Genomic DNA, 18,185 nt, shown 5'->3' with positions numbered 1-18,185 from the left:
TGTATAAAAAAAGTACAAAACTGTACAGGTATTAAAATCAAGTATTGAATCCAAATATATCCAATTTCCAAACATCATTAAAAAAAAAAGTATAAAACAAATGAGACATTAGCTGGAAACAGTCATCACAGTTCTCGAGTGTGTCAGTTTCTCTTTGCAGCTGTCCACAGAGTTCAGATGAGTTTCCGGCGGCGGTGTGGACTCATACAGTACACCAATGGACCCGTCCTCCCCTATACGATACGACACTTCGTAGGGGTCGACCCACATCGTAAGCTGGCAGGGTAAGAGGGATAAAAGCTGCTTCCTGCTGAGGCCGATGGTGTAAGCGGCCTTCCCTACTAGCGGGTCCATCTTGTGATTGATCCGGATACAGCGATATCCCGAACCTCTAAACGGTGCATCAGGAAACCAGTGGTCCTCATAATGCTCTAAAATAAAAGAAAAAAAAAAAACTTTTAAAAACTCTGTGCAACTTGCATATTGTTTTAAGAATAGGTTTGTTGTTCAAATATTATTACTATCATTTACTTGGGAGGAGGCTCTCAAGAAAGGCAGCATTTTTTGGGTCATACTAGTGCTCCTGAGATGAAGCCCCCATGAAATCAAAATTGAAGCTTTGTGGCTTTTAGGATGAATATGTTGGGCTTAAGGTTATCTATAAGCTAGTGCGCTCCAAAACAATGACAAAATTCGCATTTGGAAGATGTCTGCATTTAAAATGTACAGTCTCTCTACCACCAATACGAATCAACAATGTTGATGACATCGCCCTGCACTTCGGCTTCTCGTTAGATTTTCTGTCCAAACAAATGCTCTCAAGAATCTGAAGTGCCCCGCCCCCAACATTATAAACACCGTGCCGAAGCTGCCGTTGTTGAGCTGCGTCTTTGGCTGTTCAAACACCCGCCTTTTATTCATTTTCCAAGTGTACACTGGTTAAGAAGGAAACAGCTTGAATCCTGCACAAGTGAATCCAACACGTCGTTATTGCTCAGGCTCGCATCCATAGTACTAACTGTCAAGTACGTATTAATCCGGGTTCACACTGTACGATTTTGGCCACGATTTGGTCGTCCGAGACAAATTTTGAGAATCCTAAAAGATTCCTATAATCCTAGGCCAAAATCTGTAGTCATTGATCGCTAGTTTGACGCGTTCCCTGACAGACAATTAACGGCTGTTGTGATAAAATTTTTATGTGATAAAATTTTTTTGAATTTTTTGTGATAAAAAAAAATTATTTCACTGTGCTGTAATGTACATGTGACTAATAAAGACTCATTATACTTTAATTTAGTATCATACTGATAAGTTTTTCCCTTTGATTTCATAGCAAAGGAAATCATTGTACAGTGTACAGTACATTGTTCATCTGAGACTCTAGTAACTAGTCCATTTCAGTGAAAGTGAAAAATAAACCAGTTAAGTGGATTGAACAAAGTCTAAATGTCACCTCCTAAAGCCTCTTCCAGAGAACGGCTGAAGTGTTGGAGTTGTTCTTCAGACAGAAGTCCTGTTCCTCTCAGTAACGTGGTAATAAAGTTCACAGCTGTGGCCACCTCGGCTTTCATCGCGAAATATTTTCATAAGCTGTAAAATATCATACAATACATTCAGCTTTCCGTTTAGGTTGAATGTTTATGTTAAATTATAAAATGACTCTTAAACACAACTCACCTACTCAACACTCGTCAAAACTAATTCACTTTGTGTCTGTTTGGCCCTCGGAGTTGTAGACGATGCAAAAGGTCAGGTGGTAAATATTCTCGAATATTCCAATCGCACTTTACGCTGGCGACTACTACATACATAGTATGGAGGACTGGTCATCAAGGACATGCATTCAACTAGGTCCTATGGACTACACAATTCAGAAACGCGATCCGATTGGTTGTCCACTTCTGGTGAAAAGGAACAATGAGAGTGAGCAGGAGAATTCTTAAAAAAAGCTAGCGCAGTGTTTTTCAAAGTGGGGGCCGCCAGGGGGCGCCCGGGGGCGCCCGGGGGGCCCTCAACAATTTGGTATGAAAAATAAATTCTCACTCTCAAACACACACACACACACACACACACACACACACACACACACACACACACAATTCCTAATGTAATGTAATGTAAAGATAAAAGATGTAATTATTAATAAAAAAAAAAGGGGGGATATATTCAGAAGTCTGTATTTTTAATGTGTTTTAAAGACATCTTGCAAAAGGGGGGCCTCGGTCAAATGTTAATGCCATTTTGGGGGCCTTGCCCTGGAAAAGTTTGGGAACCCCTGAACTAAGCTACTTTCATACACTCAACGCCTGTTCATGCTTTATTTGGATATTTATTTAACAAATATTCCTATAGCCTATTAATTGACATTAATGTATTTCCACCTTCCTCTGAAGTCCTGGAGACGCCATGACAATTATTTGTTTATTTCTTGTGAAATGCAGTAAAACCTTATCATATCTCTTCGCTTGTAAGCTTACTGTCATCTTAATGTTAACAGATGGCGTATCTTGTATATAACTGTTCACACATGGGGTAAGCGCATTATTACTATCAGTATTAAAACTAAAACAAGCATTAAATAAAATATAGCCTATGTGGTCAATTGAAAATAAATAAACTACATTTCCCATAAGGGACAGACTAAACGAATAGTACACGGTATCAAAAGTCTTGCTGTATTAAAAGACTCAGCTCCTACAAAAAAAAAATAAAAAGATGTACTGTCAGACATTTATCCAGGATTCTAATACTGTAATTATAATATTATAATGTTTACGTTCTGAAATACAAGTGAACTACGTTTCCCATAATGCAGTTTGACTTTCTCACAGCTGATTGGCTGAACAGAGTCTTGCGTCTGTTTGGGACTGTCGCGCGTCGGCGCATGCGCACGAGTTGAATCGAGTTGAGGCTTCAGACTTGGAGCTGAAAGTGTGTACATGAGATGGCCTTTTACAGCGGCCATTGTGGCCGACTTTTCTCAACTAAAACCCTTCTTCCTCTGCGCACAGTGAGAGTGTCGTCTAGAGACCAGGCGTGTAAACATTGTTCCGGGGCGAGTCGAGGAGAATATCGGGCAGAACAGGTGCGTGCTTCACCTTACAGTAGCGCTGCAGCCACTAGCGTTAACCTTACACACCAGCGAGCAGGTGAACAATTAAATAAAAGGTTAAATAGTGTGTGTTTTGCATTGTAAATATCATGTACAACTTTGGCCTTGTCACGCTAACGTGTGGGCTGTGGGAGTATGTGTCATGCAGCGGTTCATGTGGTTTATGGTTCATGATTACGCAACACTAGTGACGACATCAGCGTTGTATAATAGTGGCTCCGACAGTAGTTCCGGCTGCAAGACGAATCACAGGTTAATATTAATGCGCTCGTTCTAGGAAGTCTCAAACTTTCTGGGCAAGCAATCCCAAATGGACATTGTTAATTTTCTACGACCCCAAGCCTGGAACACACTACATTTCTTTTTTAATTCCAGACTGTCTAATATAATATAGGACTACTGTAACATTTAGCCATTTTATTATGTTAGTAACGGGTGCACGGTGGCTTAGTAATCATCTTCTCACCACGTTCGCCTCACACCTACAGGGTCGGGGGTTCGATTCCTGCCGTGGCCCTGAGTGTGCGGAGTTTGCATGTTCTCCCCGTCATGCGTGGTACTCTGGTGTCCTCCCCCAGTCCAAAGACATGCATGGTAGGCTGATTGGCGTGTCCAAAGTGTCCGTAGTGTATGAATGGGTGTGTGAATGTGCCCTGCGATGGATTGGCACCCCGTCCTTGTGCCCGATGCTCCCTGGGATAATGCTCTAGGTTCCCCGTGACCCTGAAGGATAAGCAGTATAGAAGATGGATGGATGGATGAGTGACCGATCCGTCCCTCCAGGATTTCACAATTGCAGGAATTAATGCAAAATCGAGCAAACTCCGCAATATTCTGAGGAGCTTGCATGTTTTTCAAAATTACCGGAGATTTTCTGCAGATTTGGGCTAGGACACGCCATGCGACGTCATCACAACGCACATTCAGCCAAAGCCGTCTTCGATTCAAGTGCGTCAAACATGAGCACAGGTAAAAGGTCTCATTTACCAACAAACATCACTGCGAAAGACAAGTTACGTGCTAGTGCAGTTTCGCCAATTCAAGGAGTTTTCTGCAAAAAAAGCACAAAAAAACTTTGAGAATTTTAAAAAAACTCAAGCACTTTTGGCCACAGCGATCACAAACAACTCCACAAAATCCTGCACGGACTGACGTTTATGTGTAACATAAGTGACTACAAAATAAAGGAATATTCCATGCACCGACTTACTGGTCTAGTGGGAAGTGTTCCCTGCTGGGAAAAAAAATCGATAGAAACCATCACAGAAGTTCTAATGGTTTCTACTACAAATACAACTACAAACCATCGGCTAAGCATTAAAACCATTACCATTATTGTCCTTAATGGAATCCATCAGTTAAACCATGCCACCAATAGAAGGCAACAAATTACCAGTAGAGACCCAGAGTTACTATTACAGTTTCTATTAAAAACCAATATCATTCCCATTAAAACCATTACAAATTCTGTTGTTTTTCAGCAGGGTTGTGTTGTTATGGGAAAATAATCCACGCTGTGATGGTGTGATACAGTTCCAACGTGAAGCGTTCCAACGTCTGCTTTACACTTGTAGTAAGATTTTGCGTGCGCATGCAGAAGCAGCAGTAATGCCCGAGCCGCATCGTTCACACACTCGCTGAGTCTCTTGTGTACATCCCGACGATTAAAAAGAGTCCTCCAATAGACAAACATCTCTGTCCATCAGGTTTCCGAGTCGAGCTGAGTAAAACGTTAAACACCGATCAGCTCTGTATCCCTAAAACTTCCCACCGTCGTCATGATTGTTGTCATTCTGATCAAATATTTCTGCAATCCTGCTTATATTTCCTTTAATGTTTAATCTTACTAGAGGGATAACTTTGTAACAGTAAAACTGAGTCATACCACGGTAATCATATAAAAGCTTTCCGTAGGACTTGTATGCAGGAGTTTCTTAATGAAACCTGAGACTACGACCAGGCATTAGTCATGCACGGTTGTGATTACGCATATTTCTGAATGATAATGTATTTTTGTCATGTGAGACTTCAGTAATATTTATGTTACGTTTTTTCAAAACTTGGCAGCTTGTCTTTCAAGCATTGGACCTCCAGTTATTTTTTTAAAACTGTGTGACTCGTTCAAAGGTTAAAAGTCAGACATGAACCACCTTGCTGTTTTAAACATGGACTAGATACTCTGTGACTTGGCACATGATTTCATATGTTAATGTTTGTTATTGGTGTACTTCCTGTGAAGAAAGTGGTGAAATTGACGAGCGGTGTGTTGGGCGTATTGTTTTTCTTGATTTATTATTTATAATAAAGAAATTCTCCTTTCTCTTTACATTCAGGAATTAACTACAGCAGGCGGTCAGAGGCGGGTTTTAAAGGACGTCTTACCTTTCTCAGAATTCCTCACGGACTCGTTTGGAAGAAGACACAATTATCTGCGGATTTCCCTTACAGAAAAATGCAACCTCCGCTGTGAGTTGGATCGTTCTCATGACTCGGCTTATAAATGATAAAAAGCAAAGGAATTAGGAAGGGCACATGCTAGCAAAGTAGTAATGCCATCGTTTGAGCCAGTGGGTTTTTTATTTTTTATTTTTAAATAAACTCAAAAATATGTAACGAATAAAAGATGCTGTGGCATGCTCTTATAGGAATATAATCAATGTTGGGGTCGTTTGATGTGGCCTGATACAAAGTCATATTACTGAAAGCACAAAGTCATCTTTGGGGCAGTGGTTAAGACTCTGGGTTACTGATCAGAAGGTCGGGGGTTCAGGCCCCAGCACTGCCAGACTGCCACTGTTTGGTCCTTGAGTAACCCTCTCTGCTCCAGGGGCACTGTATCATGGCTGACCCTGCGCTCTGACCCCAACTTCCTAACATGCGAAGAAAAGAATTTCACTGTTCATATGTATAGATCAATAAAGACTCATTATCATTATCTGTCCTGAAGACTTTCACTGGGCCCTAATTGTTTCTCCACTTTAATCTGCGAATTAGGTAGCAGAAATGGAAAGCCATATGTGTACTAACGCGTACAGGTGAATAATGTATGTCAATATGCATGTGTTTAAATCCTGGTTTAAGCCTGATAATCTGACCCATTGTGTAATTTGTTTGATAACGGAGTTATTAAAGGTACACCTCAATCATATTGATTTCCCTCAGGTCAGTACTGTATGCCAGAGGAAGGGGTGAAGCTGAGTCCCAAAGAACAGCTCTTATCTACAGATGAGGTGCTGACTCTGGCTCGACTGTTTGTTCGAGAGGGGGTGGAGAAGATCCGACTGACTGGAGGAGAACCCCTTATCCGCCCTGACGTCCTCCATATAATTGGTAATGATGGTGATGATACTGTTTGGTCCTAAAGAAGCCCACCTGAGTGCTGATTTATTTGGTTGAGATTTTGACATCTGGTATTTGTTACGTAACAGGACTTGGAGACAGGAAGTAAGCGCAGGAGAGCAGTCTTTATTGTGCCACTTAAATAAACACACGAGGAGGCAGGAAACCAGATCTAAACATAAAACACTAACTCAAGCAAAGAGTGTGAAACTTAACTCGGACAGTTCTCCTTTAACTAAAAACAAGACAGGAAATAATCCTCTAACAATGGCAGGAATACATCTAACTAGAGCATAAACACTTCATATAACTAGAGTATGAACACCTCATTTAACTAAAGTATGAACATCTCATTTAACTAGAGCATGAACATCTCATTTAACTAGAGCATGAACATCTCATTTAACTAGAGCATGAACATCTCATTTGACTAGAGCATGAACATCTCATTTGACTAGAGCAGGAACATCTCATTTGACTAGAGCAGGAACATCTCATTTGACTAGAGCAGGAACATCTCATTTAACTAGAGCAGGAACATCTCATTTGACTATAGCATGGCATAATCACTCTTATCTAGGGCATGGCATCAACATTCTTATCTATGACAGGACTTAAACTTTCTTGACTACGACAGGATACAAACATTCAACTACGACAGGGTTTAAACTAAGTAGCAGGAAAACTGACAGAGCATGGCAACATCACAACCTGGCACCATTATACATTCCGTCGTCTTCTCTGTTAGTCCATCTCCTCTTTACTTTACTTGGCTTGACGTTACGTTGCTTTTCGGGACGTTACGTTACTTCAACACTTTAATGCCGCGCGATGTGCGCAGCACCGCAAGGGGTTTAAGTAAACTGTCTCTTGATTGCCGACAGCTGACGACACTTAACCCAGCTTTAGTGTCCATACGCACTTTAATCACGTGCACGTGCGCGTTCTCAAGCCGCTCGTGCACGTTGTCGCCACAGCGCCATCTGCCGGCCGTACCGTAACAGTATTGTTGTATGTACACTACCGGTCAAAAGTTTAGACACACCCATTCTTCAGTTGAGTGTCCACAAACTTTTGACCAGTAGTGTATATTCATGGAAACCCTAGTGACGTTTTTAGCTGAATTCATGCCACATATACACAGTATTGTGACCCTGTATATCTTTATGTGACAAAAAACAGCAACAACCACCATGTGTTACTCTGCTCAACAGATTGTATTTAAAATATGAAATCCACACACGTGAAAATGCCAAACTCTTCCTAATATAAGGATTTGGAATGTTACATTTTCATCACATGTTAATGAGCCTGTTTTTCTGCCTCCAGCGGAATTGAGGAAAACGGAGGGTCTGAAGACCATCGCTGTAACTACTAATGGCATGAACCTTGCCAGGCTGCTGCCCAGTTTAAAGAAAGCTGGAGTGAACTTGCTCAACGTCAGTCTAGACTCATTAGTGCCAGCCAAGTTCGAGTTCATCGTTAGACGCAAAGGTAAGCTTTAGCAAAATTTGTTTTCTTTCTGCCGTTTTTTTAAGCCACTGAGCAAAGAGGCAAGTGATAGTTTATATTTATACTCCACACAATTAGAGGAGGGCGTTATATATTAAACACAGTATGTATACAAGCCATATAGCAGTCTTACAGTATACTCCAAGATACTCCAAGGAACGCACTGCATCAGTACAGTGTGATTACACACTAACAACAATGGGAAAAACCTATTTAATCTAAATTCACTTACATTTGGTTGTTGATTTGTCAGTATAGGTTTAAAATGCATTACTATTTAATGTAAATTCAAAGCTACAATTGCTACGCTATATGAGTAAACGACTTATGATGAGACAGACATGAGAGAAAGTATTCAGAGGTGGCAAAATCTATGGTTTAGATTTATGATTTTAACCCCTTGCTAAAGCAGTAATGCGACTTTTCAGCGTTGTAGGCTAAAGCAGTGAATAAAACTCACCTGGTGGAAAAAGTAGGTTAGTTAGTTAGTTAGTTAACTTTATTAAAAACCAACTGACTAAAGGTAAAGACCTGGCATGTAAAAAACAGGGTTACTTTCGCTTCATGCTGGCTTTTTCTCTTGAACTTTGACCTGTGAATATGCAAACCTCTGTCTTATGAGCCAGCAGAAAACAAGAAGGCATGACTGTTGGTCTCTTTGATTGGAAAGAACAAGACAAAGTAGTCACATCAGACTTTTTCCCTGCTGTTTTCTTATTTTTGGTTGGCACACGTTAACTAGCTAATGTTACTCCTACATCTACTCGAAAATCACACCTGCCAGACACAAAACGTTCAATATTTTTGTTGGTGTTTGGGAAGACCACGGTTTATACTATACGGATGCTGATACTAATACTGATACTACACGACGCTCTACAAGAGTGTGTGCTTTGCATAAATATTAATGGACTACTGCAGCAATTGCCCTTAACCCTCCAATTATGTTATGTGTCAATTTGACCAATTTCCACATTTGAGATGTCTGAAATCCTGGTTAATCTCTCCTTTTCTCTTTGAAATTCTTTGACTTTTCCTCATTTAGGGTCATGAACGTATATGCAAACGTATATTTCTTCTTTTTGTGGTCTCGGACAAGCCATAATAAAAGTTTACCGTTCTAAGCTGGTTTTTTGTGTGTATTTAATCTGTGGAAGTCATTTTGACCCATAACATAATGGATGTAACTTTTTTTCCCCCCCAGTATGATAGGAGAGTTAATCTTCCATTATAATTGAATGTTTTTGAGAAACAGGTTTTCCCATCTTTTCTCAGTATAGAGAAAAAACAATTGAAACCATTGCTTGTAGTAGTCACCTAAACAGCACAGATGCAGTAAATACAGACGAGGTTGAAAAACGTCGTTGTATTCCTTTAAACTTGTTGCTGATGTAGCAGAACTGTAAAAAAGCAAATGCAATGGCAGACTGTTGGATCACTGGGTGGTGGATCGCTCAGTGTTGGAGACAGATGGAGCAGTGAGGCTCAGGAGATATAACAGCAGTACACAGGAAAACACAGGGAGCATGTACACAAAGTTTCTTCCACTTTTTCACACATGGTTATTTTATATATTTATATATACACATGGCTATGGGAATATAAGCGGTATGAAAGGTACAGGTCAGCATAGGGTGTCTAAAAACCCGATTTAGTATTTCCACTAATACAGCAGAGTCATCTTATCTAACCTATTAAACCAGAATTGGGTTGCAATCTGCATCAGTAGAGGGAGAACATTAAATATATCTCTGTGTAATAACAATAAATATCTCTGCATTACAGGGCAATGATCTAGAACTAATTTATAGCTTTTGTAGGAACATGATCCTCGGAAATGTGGTAATACTGCACTGTGTCACTCGGTGGAGTTTGAATTCATTTTTTTGTATTATTTCTTTATAAACAGTAGATCTGCTGTGTGTCGCTTTATTAGGCTTTTACCATTTCGGAGTATTAGAAATGAACAACAAAGGCACTCTCATGTCCCTTTGGACTAAAATATACAGTATGATATGAGAGCTTTGATGCATGTTTTCTGATTCAACTTACTTTTCCCAACTTTCTGTATAATGTATTGTAAGTACAGTATGTGTCTTTGCGACCTGGTGTTACATCTTTTTCTTCTACAGGTTTCCATAAGGTGATGGAAGGTATCGATAAAGCCATTGAATTGGGTTACAATCCAGTTAAGGTAAGGTATACAAATGTGTAATTATATATAAATGTGTAAATCATGGATGATCTAAGAAGATAAATTAAAACATTTGTTAAGACAAAATAGCAGAGGGGGGTGTTGCACTGAAAAGCTCACCTGGAGGTGGTGCTTATATGCCTCATAATGCTTTGAGTAACCTATAGTCAGATGTCCAGGACGTTTAGTAACCTACAGTCAGATGTCCCGGAGGTTGACTGACCTGCAATCAGATGTCCAGGACGTTGACTGTCCAGGACGTTGACTGACCTGCAGTCAGATGTCCAGGACTTTTAGTAACCTACAGTCAGATGTCCAGGACATCGAGTAACCTACAGTCAGATGTCCAGAGGGTTGAGTAACCTACAGTCAGACGTCTGGGCTATTGAGTATCTTACAGACAACCTACAACCAGACATCCAGGGCATTGAGTAACAGTCAGAAGTCTACAGTATTAAGTTTGCTTTGGTCACAGGTGAACTGCGTGGTGATGAGGGGTCTGAATGAAGACGAGCTGCTGGACTTTGTGACTCTGACCGAGAAGAAGCCTCTAGATGTGCGCTTCATAGAGTACATGCCCTTTGATGGTACACTTCTTAAAACATTTTTAACTAGGGCTGCAACAACTAACAGATAAAATCGATTATGAAAATCGTTGTCAACAAATCTCATTAGCGATTAGTTGGTCTTCCCGCAACACATTTACTCATTACGTTACTTCTGTTCTGAAAACACGCTTCGGAGAGTAAATACCAAAGTTGTGTCCCAAATGAAGTACTCTACACTTACACTACGCGCTACGCATTACCTTCTAGTGCAATGTTTCTCAACCAGGGGTCCGCATGGTCAGTGGTGTAATTGCAGGGGGTCTGTAGGAAAGTTTGAAAAATGTTTAAATAATATAAATATAAATTTGGTTATTCACAAATATCATGTTAGCTGTGCTGATGGTCGTTCATTGATTGATTTATATAAAATTTATTTACAAATGAAATGATAATTTGCAAAAACCTACGAGTGGTAGAGAAGTTCATGTGTCGCATTGATGGATAAAATTAACAGGATAATTTACAGAGTCAAATTAAATGTCACACCAACCATAAAATGTAAAAAATAAAATCTTGAAATGTTTTGATTCAATTTTAATGTTAAATATTAATAAAATAAAGCAACCTGTATAGAAATGTTAAATATATAGCCTGTAACTGTTGTGGAGTGAGGGGGGGGTCTTTGTGGATTGTTCAAAATATTCTAGGAGTCCAAAGCTCACAAAAGGTTGAGAACCACTTTAGAAACCATTTTAGAAAGGTAATATCCTCTCAAATGGAACACATTAGTTTTTTACTAACCTGAAAGTTTGCCCCCATCCGATTAATCGAAAAATAATCGGCCAACTAATCTATTATGAAAATAATCGTTGGTTGCAGCCCTATTTTTAACCCACTCAAATGTTCAGTACAAAGGTGACTAATTGCTCATAAGTGTATGTATAGTATTGAGCAGCAAGTACTGCTCAAAAAAATATAACATGAAGTTAACAAACCCTAAAACTTTGAACCCGATTTGGTTACAGGCAGCACGTGCCCTAGTTACTCTTGAACCAAAATCCCTGCTTCAGTATGTGACAAATCATTAATCCTTGCCGTTTAAACCTGTCTACAACATCAGTTACTTTATTTATTCACCTACAAACTGAGATTTCTTTCTTCTCCTGTTTATTGCCCTCAGGGTCAATAAAATACTAATGCCACAAATTAAGTACTGATTAGAGACATTTGTGAAAAGAGCTGTCATTCAGAGACGATGATAGAAAGCGTGTAAGAACAATAAGTCATTTTTCTCTCTTGGTCCACTGTGACTGAGACTTTATTGTGAAACCCTGCAGTTACAGTATGAATTCTGGATGTTCAGTAGAAATCTTTTGACAGCTTGTGTAAGCCAGTGCGATTGGTGGATCCGTTGTGCAGAGTGGCAGCATCTGTTCTTTTTGGCTCCTTCTGCAGGCAATAAGTGGAACTTCAGGAAGATGGTGAGTTATGCCGAGATGCTGGACCGCATTAAGCAGCAATGGCCCAGTCTGGAGCCGCTTCCTGGGGATGAGACGGGGACCGCCAAGGTCAGCCCTGATTAAATCGTTCTAACTGTAACTTATCCATTATGTTGAGTCTTCATAGATATACACCCTTAATGTAGAACGAGTTTATTTCGGCATAAAACCGGTGTCTAATTAAGATTCTTCTCTGTGCCACGGTTCTTCTGGCTTAAACACGTACAGCTGTATATTTGCAATACAAAAGTAAATAAATTAAAATCAAATCCTCAGTTTGTATGGTCGTGGTATGATTCTTTGATTGGTGTGTGTGTGTGTGCACGGTCTCAGGCTTTCAGAGTACCAGGATTTCAGGGCCAGCTGGGTTTCATCACCTCCATGTCGGATCATTTCTGTGGCTCCTGCAACCGTCTGCGCATCACAGCTGATGGCAACCTGAAGGTATGTTTCTGTGTGTGTGTGTGTGTGGGTAGCTGAGGTGGTCCTTAAAATGAGTCACGCTTTGTATTGTGTAAGCCTTAACTGCGTCATGTCAAGTTTTCTGTTTAGGTCTGTAAGAGGTCTTTGAATTACACGTGTATGTGTGTGTGTGTGTTGCAGGTGTGTTTGTTCGGAAACTCCGAGGTATCTTTGAGAGACTGTCTGCGCTCTGGAGCATCCGATGAGGAACTCCTGCAGATAATAGGAGCTGCAGTGGGGCGGAAGAAGAAACAGCACGCTGGTACACGCATCCACTAATGGAACAAAAACGAACCTCCATATAGACATAATGCTTCATCTGTCTTTCCTCTGCGTTCAGTCTTTCTCTATGTCCTGGTTTGACATATCTCACTGAGCTGCTTTCAGGCAGTAGAAAGAACATTAATGTCTTTCACAGTTTTGATTTGGTCCACAGGTCATGCTCTTAATGAAGGAACATCTTGGTCATTTGGCAAACGTTCCTCAAGAGCAGTCTAACACAAACACAGTCTGTCTATTCCTCCTAAGCGCTTGTGTCCGTCTGTCTGTCTTTATCTCCACAGGCATGTTCAGTATATCCCAGATGAAGAACAGGCCAATGATCCTCATTGGTGGGTGACACAGCTGTACGTAGTAGACCTTCAAGCAGTTGTCACTTGTCTTATGTTGTCATAATTTAAACAGCTAGGCAATATGCACTACCGGTCAAAAGTTTGTGGACACTCGACTGAAACGTTTCTCATGATCTTAAAAACCTTTTGATCTGAAGGTGTATGATTAAATTTTTTGAAATCTGTGTTGTAGACAGAAATATAATCGTGCCAATATATTCATTTCTTTCATTAGAAAACTAACATTTTATTTACACGGACGACTCGGAGCGAAATATTCCGAAAAGCAGCCAGTAAGAGTGCAGCGTAGGCGTGAACTCCTTTAATACTGTTTAAAAAGCATCTCAGGGGAATTCCTCAAGAAATCGGTCGAGAAAATGCCAAGAATACATTTCTGGAAATTCGAGGTAAAAAGGGTGTCGACTTTGAAGATGCTAAAATACTAAATTATTTTGATTTATTTGGGATTTTTTTAATCACAACATAATTCCCATAGTTCCACTTGTATTACTGCAGAGTTTTGATGACTTTATTATTATTCTAAAATGTGGGAGAAAAAAATAAAGAATGAGTGTGTGTAAACTTTTGACCGGTAGTGTATATTGTCAATAATCTAAACGGTTAGGCAATTTTAAATTAAGCCAATTATTTAGACAATGACTAAATTCCTTGTCCAAATACTACTCAAATTGTCTAATATTTTCATCTTTAAAGAAAGGAAAAAAAAAAAGGCACGTTTGAAACAATATCAGCATTCTCAAACATTGAATGCGACTGAATGTTAAATGGGTTTCTGTAGATTATGTAGGCTTTAGAATGTCATTATGCTATACCCTATGCAGCTCATACAGTGAATAAGTGGTAGTTTGGGATATTCTTTATTACGGTGTTGGAGAGGCTTAATTAATAAAAAAAAAAATGGAAGCTTGTACTATTATTGATGAGACAATATTTGACAAAATCTCCTTGAAAGCAACGTAATTTTCACCTTCCCCGGTTTGTGACATGAGCACATAGTGTAGCAGAATATACAGTGAAAGGACGGTGAAGATTTGAATGCATTTAAAGAGAATTATTTAATTAATTAATGTGCCAATGTAAAATGTTGACAGCCCTAATGCACATGCTTATTATACTGGATGTAGTGTATATGATTGTTACTTGCTGAACTTTGACATTTTCTGATCGTTCCTAAGCTGGAGAAGGCAGCCGGCCTGTGCCCATTTTGAGAAGTGAGCAGAGGAGGTATCCGGTCCCTACTTTCCACACACCTCTGCCAGGACGAGCATCGGCGCACTTTGTGAACCCTTACCACCTACACCACAGTGGCCAGGCTAGCGAGGACTTAAGGAACAGCACTTTTACCATGAACGCACCAGCTCCTATGAACTCCGGCGTCTCTCGTCAACGTCAAAATGTTTACCATGTCCACCAGGGAAGGAGGCAGGTTTTCCCTGAGGAACTTTGTAGTAACGCAATTCCTGCTTTCGAGTATGCTTCCAGTTCTGAAACACGCACAGATAGGTTTGCACGGCTGAGACACGCACACAGACTTGTTGGCTATCTCAGGCACAACTCGTCGAGGGGCATCCAGTCTTTCTCCACATCTCTTCTTAGCACTTTAATCCCCAAAAAGAAACACATAATGCGGCAGAATGTAAGGGAGTGTCACAACCAAAAGGATGCATGCGAAGGCCTTAGTGTATCCCGTCACACCCCAAACCAAAACGAAACCCCTGAGCAGCTGACCCACACTGACACGCACGGCAGAGCCTCGATGGTGAACGTCGGAGATAAAGCAGCGACACGTCGTACCGCCACAGCAAGCGCCCGCGTTCTTCTAGGCTCCAAAGCTTTCAGCCTGGTCCGTGCCAACCAGATAGCTAAGGGCGATGCCTTGGCGGTCGCACAGCTAGCGGGCATCATGGGCGCTAAGCAAACATCTGGTCTCATTCCTCTTTGCCACCCTGTATCCCTCGACCACACCTCCATCACTGTGGAGCTACTGGAAGAAGGGCATGTGGCTGTTGTCTTGGCAACATGCCAGGCAACAGGCCGCACCGGAGTGGAAATGGAGGCTCTGACCGCGGCGTCAGTCGCCGCCCTGGCGCTCTACGACATGTGCAAGGCAGTCAGTCGTGATCTAATTATAACCGACATCAGACTTTTGAGTAAGACAGGAGGACAGCGGGGTGACTTTCATCGCACCAGCTAATACTAAACCACTTACAGTTCAACTATAAGTATGTAATGTAGCTATATCAAACTGACGTATTCACCCATAACAAAGCTCTTACGAATCGTTATTGTGCCTTTAGAATTCTTTAATATCACTTTGGAGTGTTCACTGCCTTTGTAGCAGAAAAACAAAGCTATTTCCTGACTCCATTTTGTCTGTATTTTTTGAGAGTTTAACACGTGAATGATGTTTACGAAGTCTCGAGTGTTCATGCGATATCGTGCTACTTTTCGAAAGGGCATTCAGTGTTGTATTAGAATTGTCGTATGAGCAGAAAGTTCATGGTGATCTAATCATTATGAACGTGTTAATGACGCGTGGACTCAAGGATCCAATCACTGTCCTGATCTAGTGCTCGGTCATCTGCTTATCAATCAAATACAGAGCAGCTTATAAAGCTACTGTTGTTTTACTCTGTAGAGAAATATTGTACCTTGCTGCAAACAATGCTTTCCACCTCATCTCATCTCATGTAGATGTTGATTAAGGTGGAGATTCAGGCACTGTGAGTTCTTGTAATGTTCCTGGACCTGGGCAGCACCAGAGTTCGGGTACACTGTGCCATTCAGATGGACTTCACGGGGTAACAGGGGGTCTCGACGTGTGTGTTGATTTATTCCCCCCCCCATCACACTTCCACCATGGATATGTGCTGAAACCAAACGTTTTGATGATGGCTCCAAGTTATCATCCTTCCATCAACCCGATACAAAAAGGAACCATTTTCCATGCTCTTGTATCTACTAGAGTTCTTGTTCTTCAGTGATCACGTTTGGACTTCATCTGTCCTGAAGCTGATTATTGGACATTATAGGACGTAGAGTCTAATAGTATCTCATGTTGCCAATTCCTACTCCGTTGAACTGACCGATGATAGAAATGTGGGTTTGCCTGATTTATAGCAACCACGGCTCCTCCATCATCCTCATGTTCATATTTCCACTTTCTGATGAGTTTGATGACAATGACCCATTTCCTTAAAGACCGCTTTGAATCCATGGATGAACACAGTGGGTAGGAAACCAAAGAAAGTTAGTTGTATATAAAATAAATAAATAAATAAGCATTATTTCTTAATATTCCTGTAACAATATACAGTCCCTTTCAAAACTATTGGAACAGCAAGGCCAATCCATTTATTTTTGAGATCAAAAAGATGGATATGAGATGAGGGTTCAGGATTTCAGCTTTTATTTCCTGGTATTTACATCTAGATGTGTTAAACAACATAAAACACTGATACAAAAAGTTTCTGACAAACCACGTTTTAGGTGAATAAAAGTACATTAGAAACATAAGTCTTAGAGTAAATGAAAGTAAAGAATACTTAATATTTGGTTGAAGCATAGCCCTTGCTTGCAATAACTTCAAGCCTGTGACTCATTGACCACAAAATAGTTGGTTTCTTCTTCTTTTGTGATGCTTTTCCAGGCTTTTAAACGCAGCCTGTTTCAGTTGGTGTGTGTTTGTTTCAGGGGGTTTTCTCCCTTCAGTCTCTTCTTCAGGAGGTGAAAGATTCTTGGCATCTTTTAATCTCAAACCCAAATGTCTTCAGCCTACAGCAAAAACAAAACGAGCTGTCCTTGCCGTTCCAATCGTCTCGGAAGGGACCGTACACGAGTTCGCATTCGTGCGGTGGCTTAGGAAAAACTTTCACACTGAAATGTTGACGTTTTCTAATATACAAGACTAAAGACTTTTCTGAATCGAAATCTGTTTCTCTTTTGCATGTCTTAACTACACGTAAAGTTCTAGCACTTAAGTCTCATCAGGGAGAAAATTGCATTTAAAAGCTTCTAGGCACATGGCTATCCAGAAACGTGATCAAATCGTGACATTGTGAGGAAATCCCACTTTGCTAGCAAGATTTAGACACGTTTAAGCAAACTGACTGTTTTTAACCACTACATTTGTTAAACTGGCTCTTTAAACAACATTACTTGTGCAATAATGTAGCTAAGGTAAGATTAAGAAGTAAATCCGTTACCCTTACCCAAATCAAGTCTTTAAATAATCATTAAAAAAAAAAAAAAAAGGTGTCTACTGGATTTTTTCTGTTAACATAAGAATAATAAAACGTTAATGAACTACTTGGGATGTGTCTCGTCTTTTACAGTTTTGAAGACGATGGTGGTGTATACGTTAACATCAGAGGGCAGTGTTGAGCTTTCTTCAAGGTGTGGCAAAGAGAAAAGAAACGAGACGTAAGGGAAACAGGTTTATTTTACCCTACAAAAGGATGCATGGCGAGCAAAAAAAATAATAATAATAAACCAAAAAAAATTTGAAAGCTATTTATACTTGAGAATCTGACATACAAAGACCACAGTATAGTTACTCATATTTATACTTCTCATGAAACATTTCTGCTGTAATGTTGTGTATACATACAAAATATAGCAAACTAAATAAGGCAAATAAATAGACTCAATTTACAGGAAAAAAAAAAAAAAAAAGGAACATTCCTCAACATATTTTTCCTTTTTCGCTTTTCCCCCCCTTCAACTATAGCGGCGTACAAAATTTGTTTAGAACTATACATCTTTCAGGTGAAGCCATCCTTTTAAAATACTTGCTCTGCACTTTATACAACCTGCAGCTGGACGATACAAAGGGCGCGGAACCGGTGTGTTCTTACCATGCGGTAATTACTTACCCATAATATA

The 18,185-nt window shown here is 40.1% G+C and overlaps 2 protein-coding genes across 4 annotated transcripts; one reads left to right on the top strand and one right to left on the bottom strand.

The window, feature by feature from the left end:
- Positions 1 to 108: 108 nt before the first annotated feature.
- On the bottom strand, positions 109 to 1,574 carry LOC128612594 (protein BTG1-like). Its single transcript, XM_053632896.1, has 2 exons — positions 1,457 to 1,574; positions 109 to 431 (listed from the first exon to the last, which is right to left on the bottom strand). The coding sequence occupies exons 1-2, from the start codon at positions 1,572 to 1,574 to the stop codon at positions 109 to 111; spliced, it is 441 nt and encodes a 146-aa protein (XP_053488871.1).
- Positions 1,575 to 2,903: 1,329 nt separating this feature from the next.
- On the top strand, positions 2,904 to 17,611 carry mocs1 (molybdenum cofactor synthesis 1). Of its 3 annotated transcripts, none has more exons than XM_053632692.1 (11): positions 2,904 to 3,088; positions 5,449 to 5,581; positions 6,278 to 6,445; positions 7,784 to 7,948; positions 10,099 to 10,160; positions 10,636 to 10,747; positions 12,164 to 12,276; positions 12,541 to 12,651; positions 12,811 to 12,931; positions 13,233 to 13,280; positions 14,477 to 17,611. In XM_053632692.1, exons 1-11 carry the CDS (start codon positions 2,948 to 2,950, stop codon positions 15,493 to 15,495), a joined length of 2,193 nt encoding a protein of 730 aa, XP_053488667.1. In that variant the 5' UTR covers positions 2,904 to 2,947; the 3' UTR covers positions 15,496 to 17,611. The 3 variants fall into 3 exon arrangements, with proteins under 3 accessions (XP_053488667.1, XP_053488669.1, XP_053488668.1); XM_053632694.1 differs by having other exon boundaries at positions 13,233 to 13,295; positions 14,477 to 14,593; XM_053632693.1 differs by lacking the exon at positions 13,233 to 13,280.
- The last annotated feature ends 574 nt before the right edge of the window (positions 17,612 to 18,185 follow it).

The sequence above is a fragment of the Ictalurus furcatus genome, chromosome 9 (genome assembly GCF_023375685.1).
Source record: "Ictalurus furcatus strain D&B chromosome 9, Billie_1.0, whole genome shotgun sequence".
Classification (NCBI taxonomy): Eukaryota; Metazoa; Chordata; class Actinopteri; order Siluriformes; family Ictaluridae; genus Ictalurus; species Ictalurus furcatus.
Note: the sequence above shows the minus strand (reverse complement) of the source record. Positions and strands in the feature narration are given on the sequence as shown.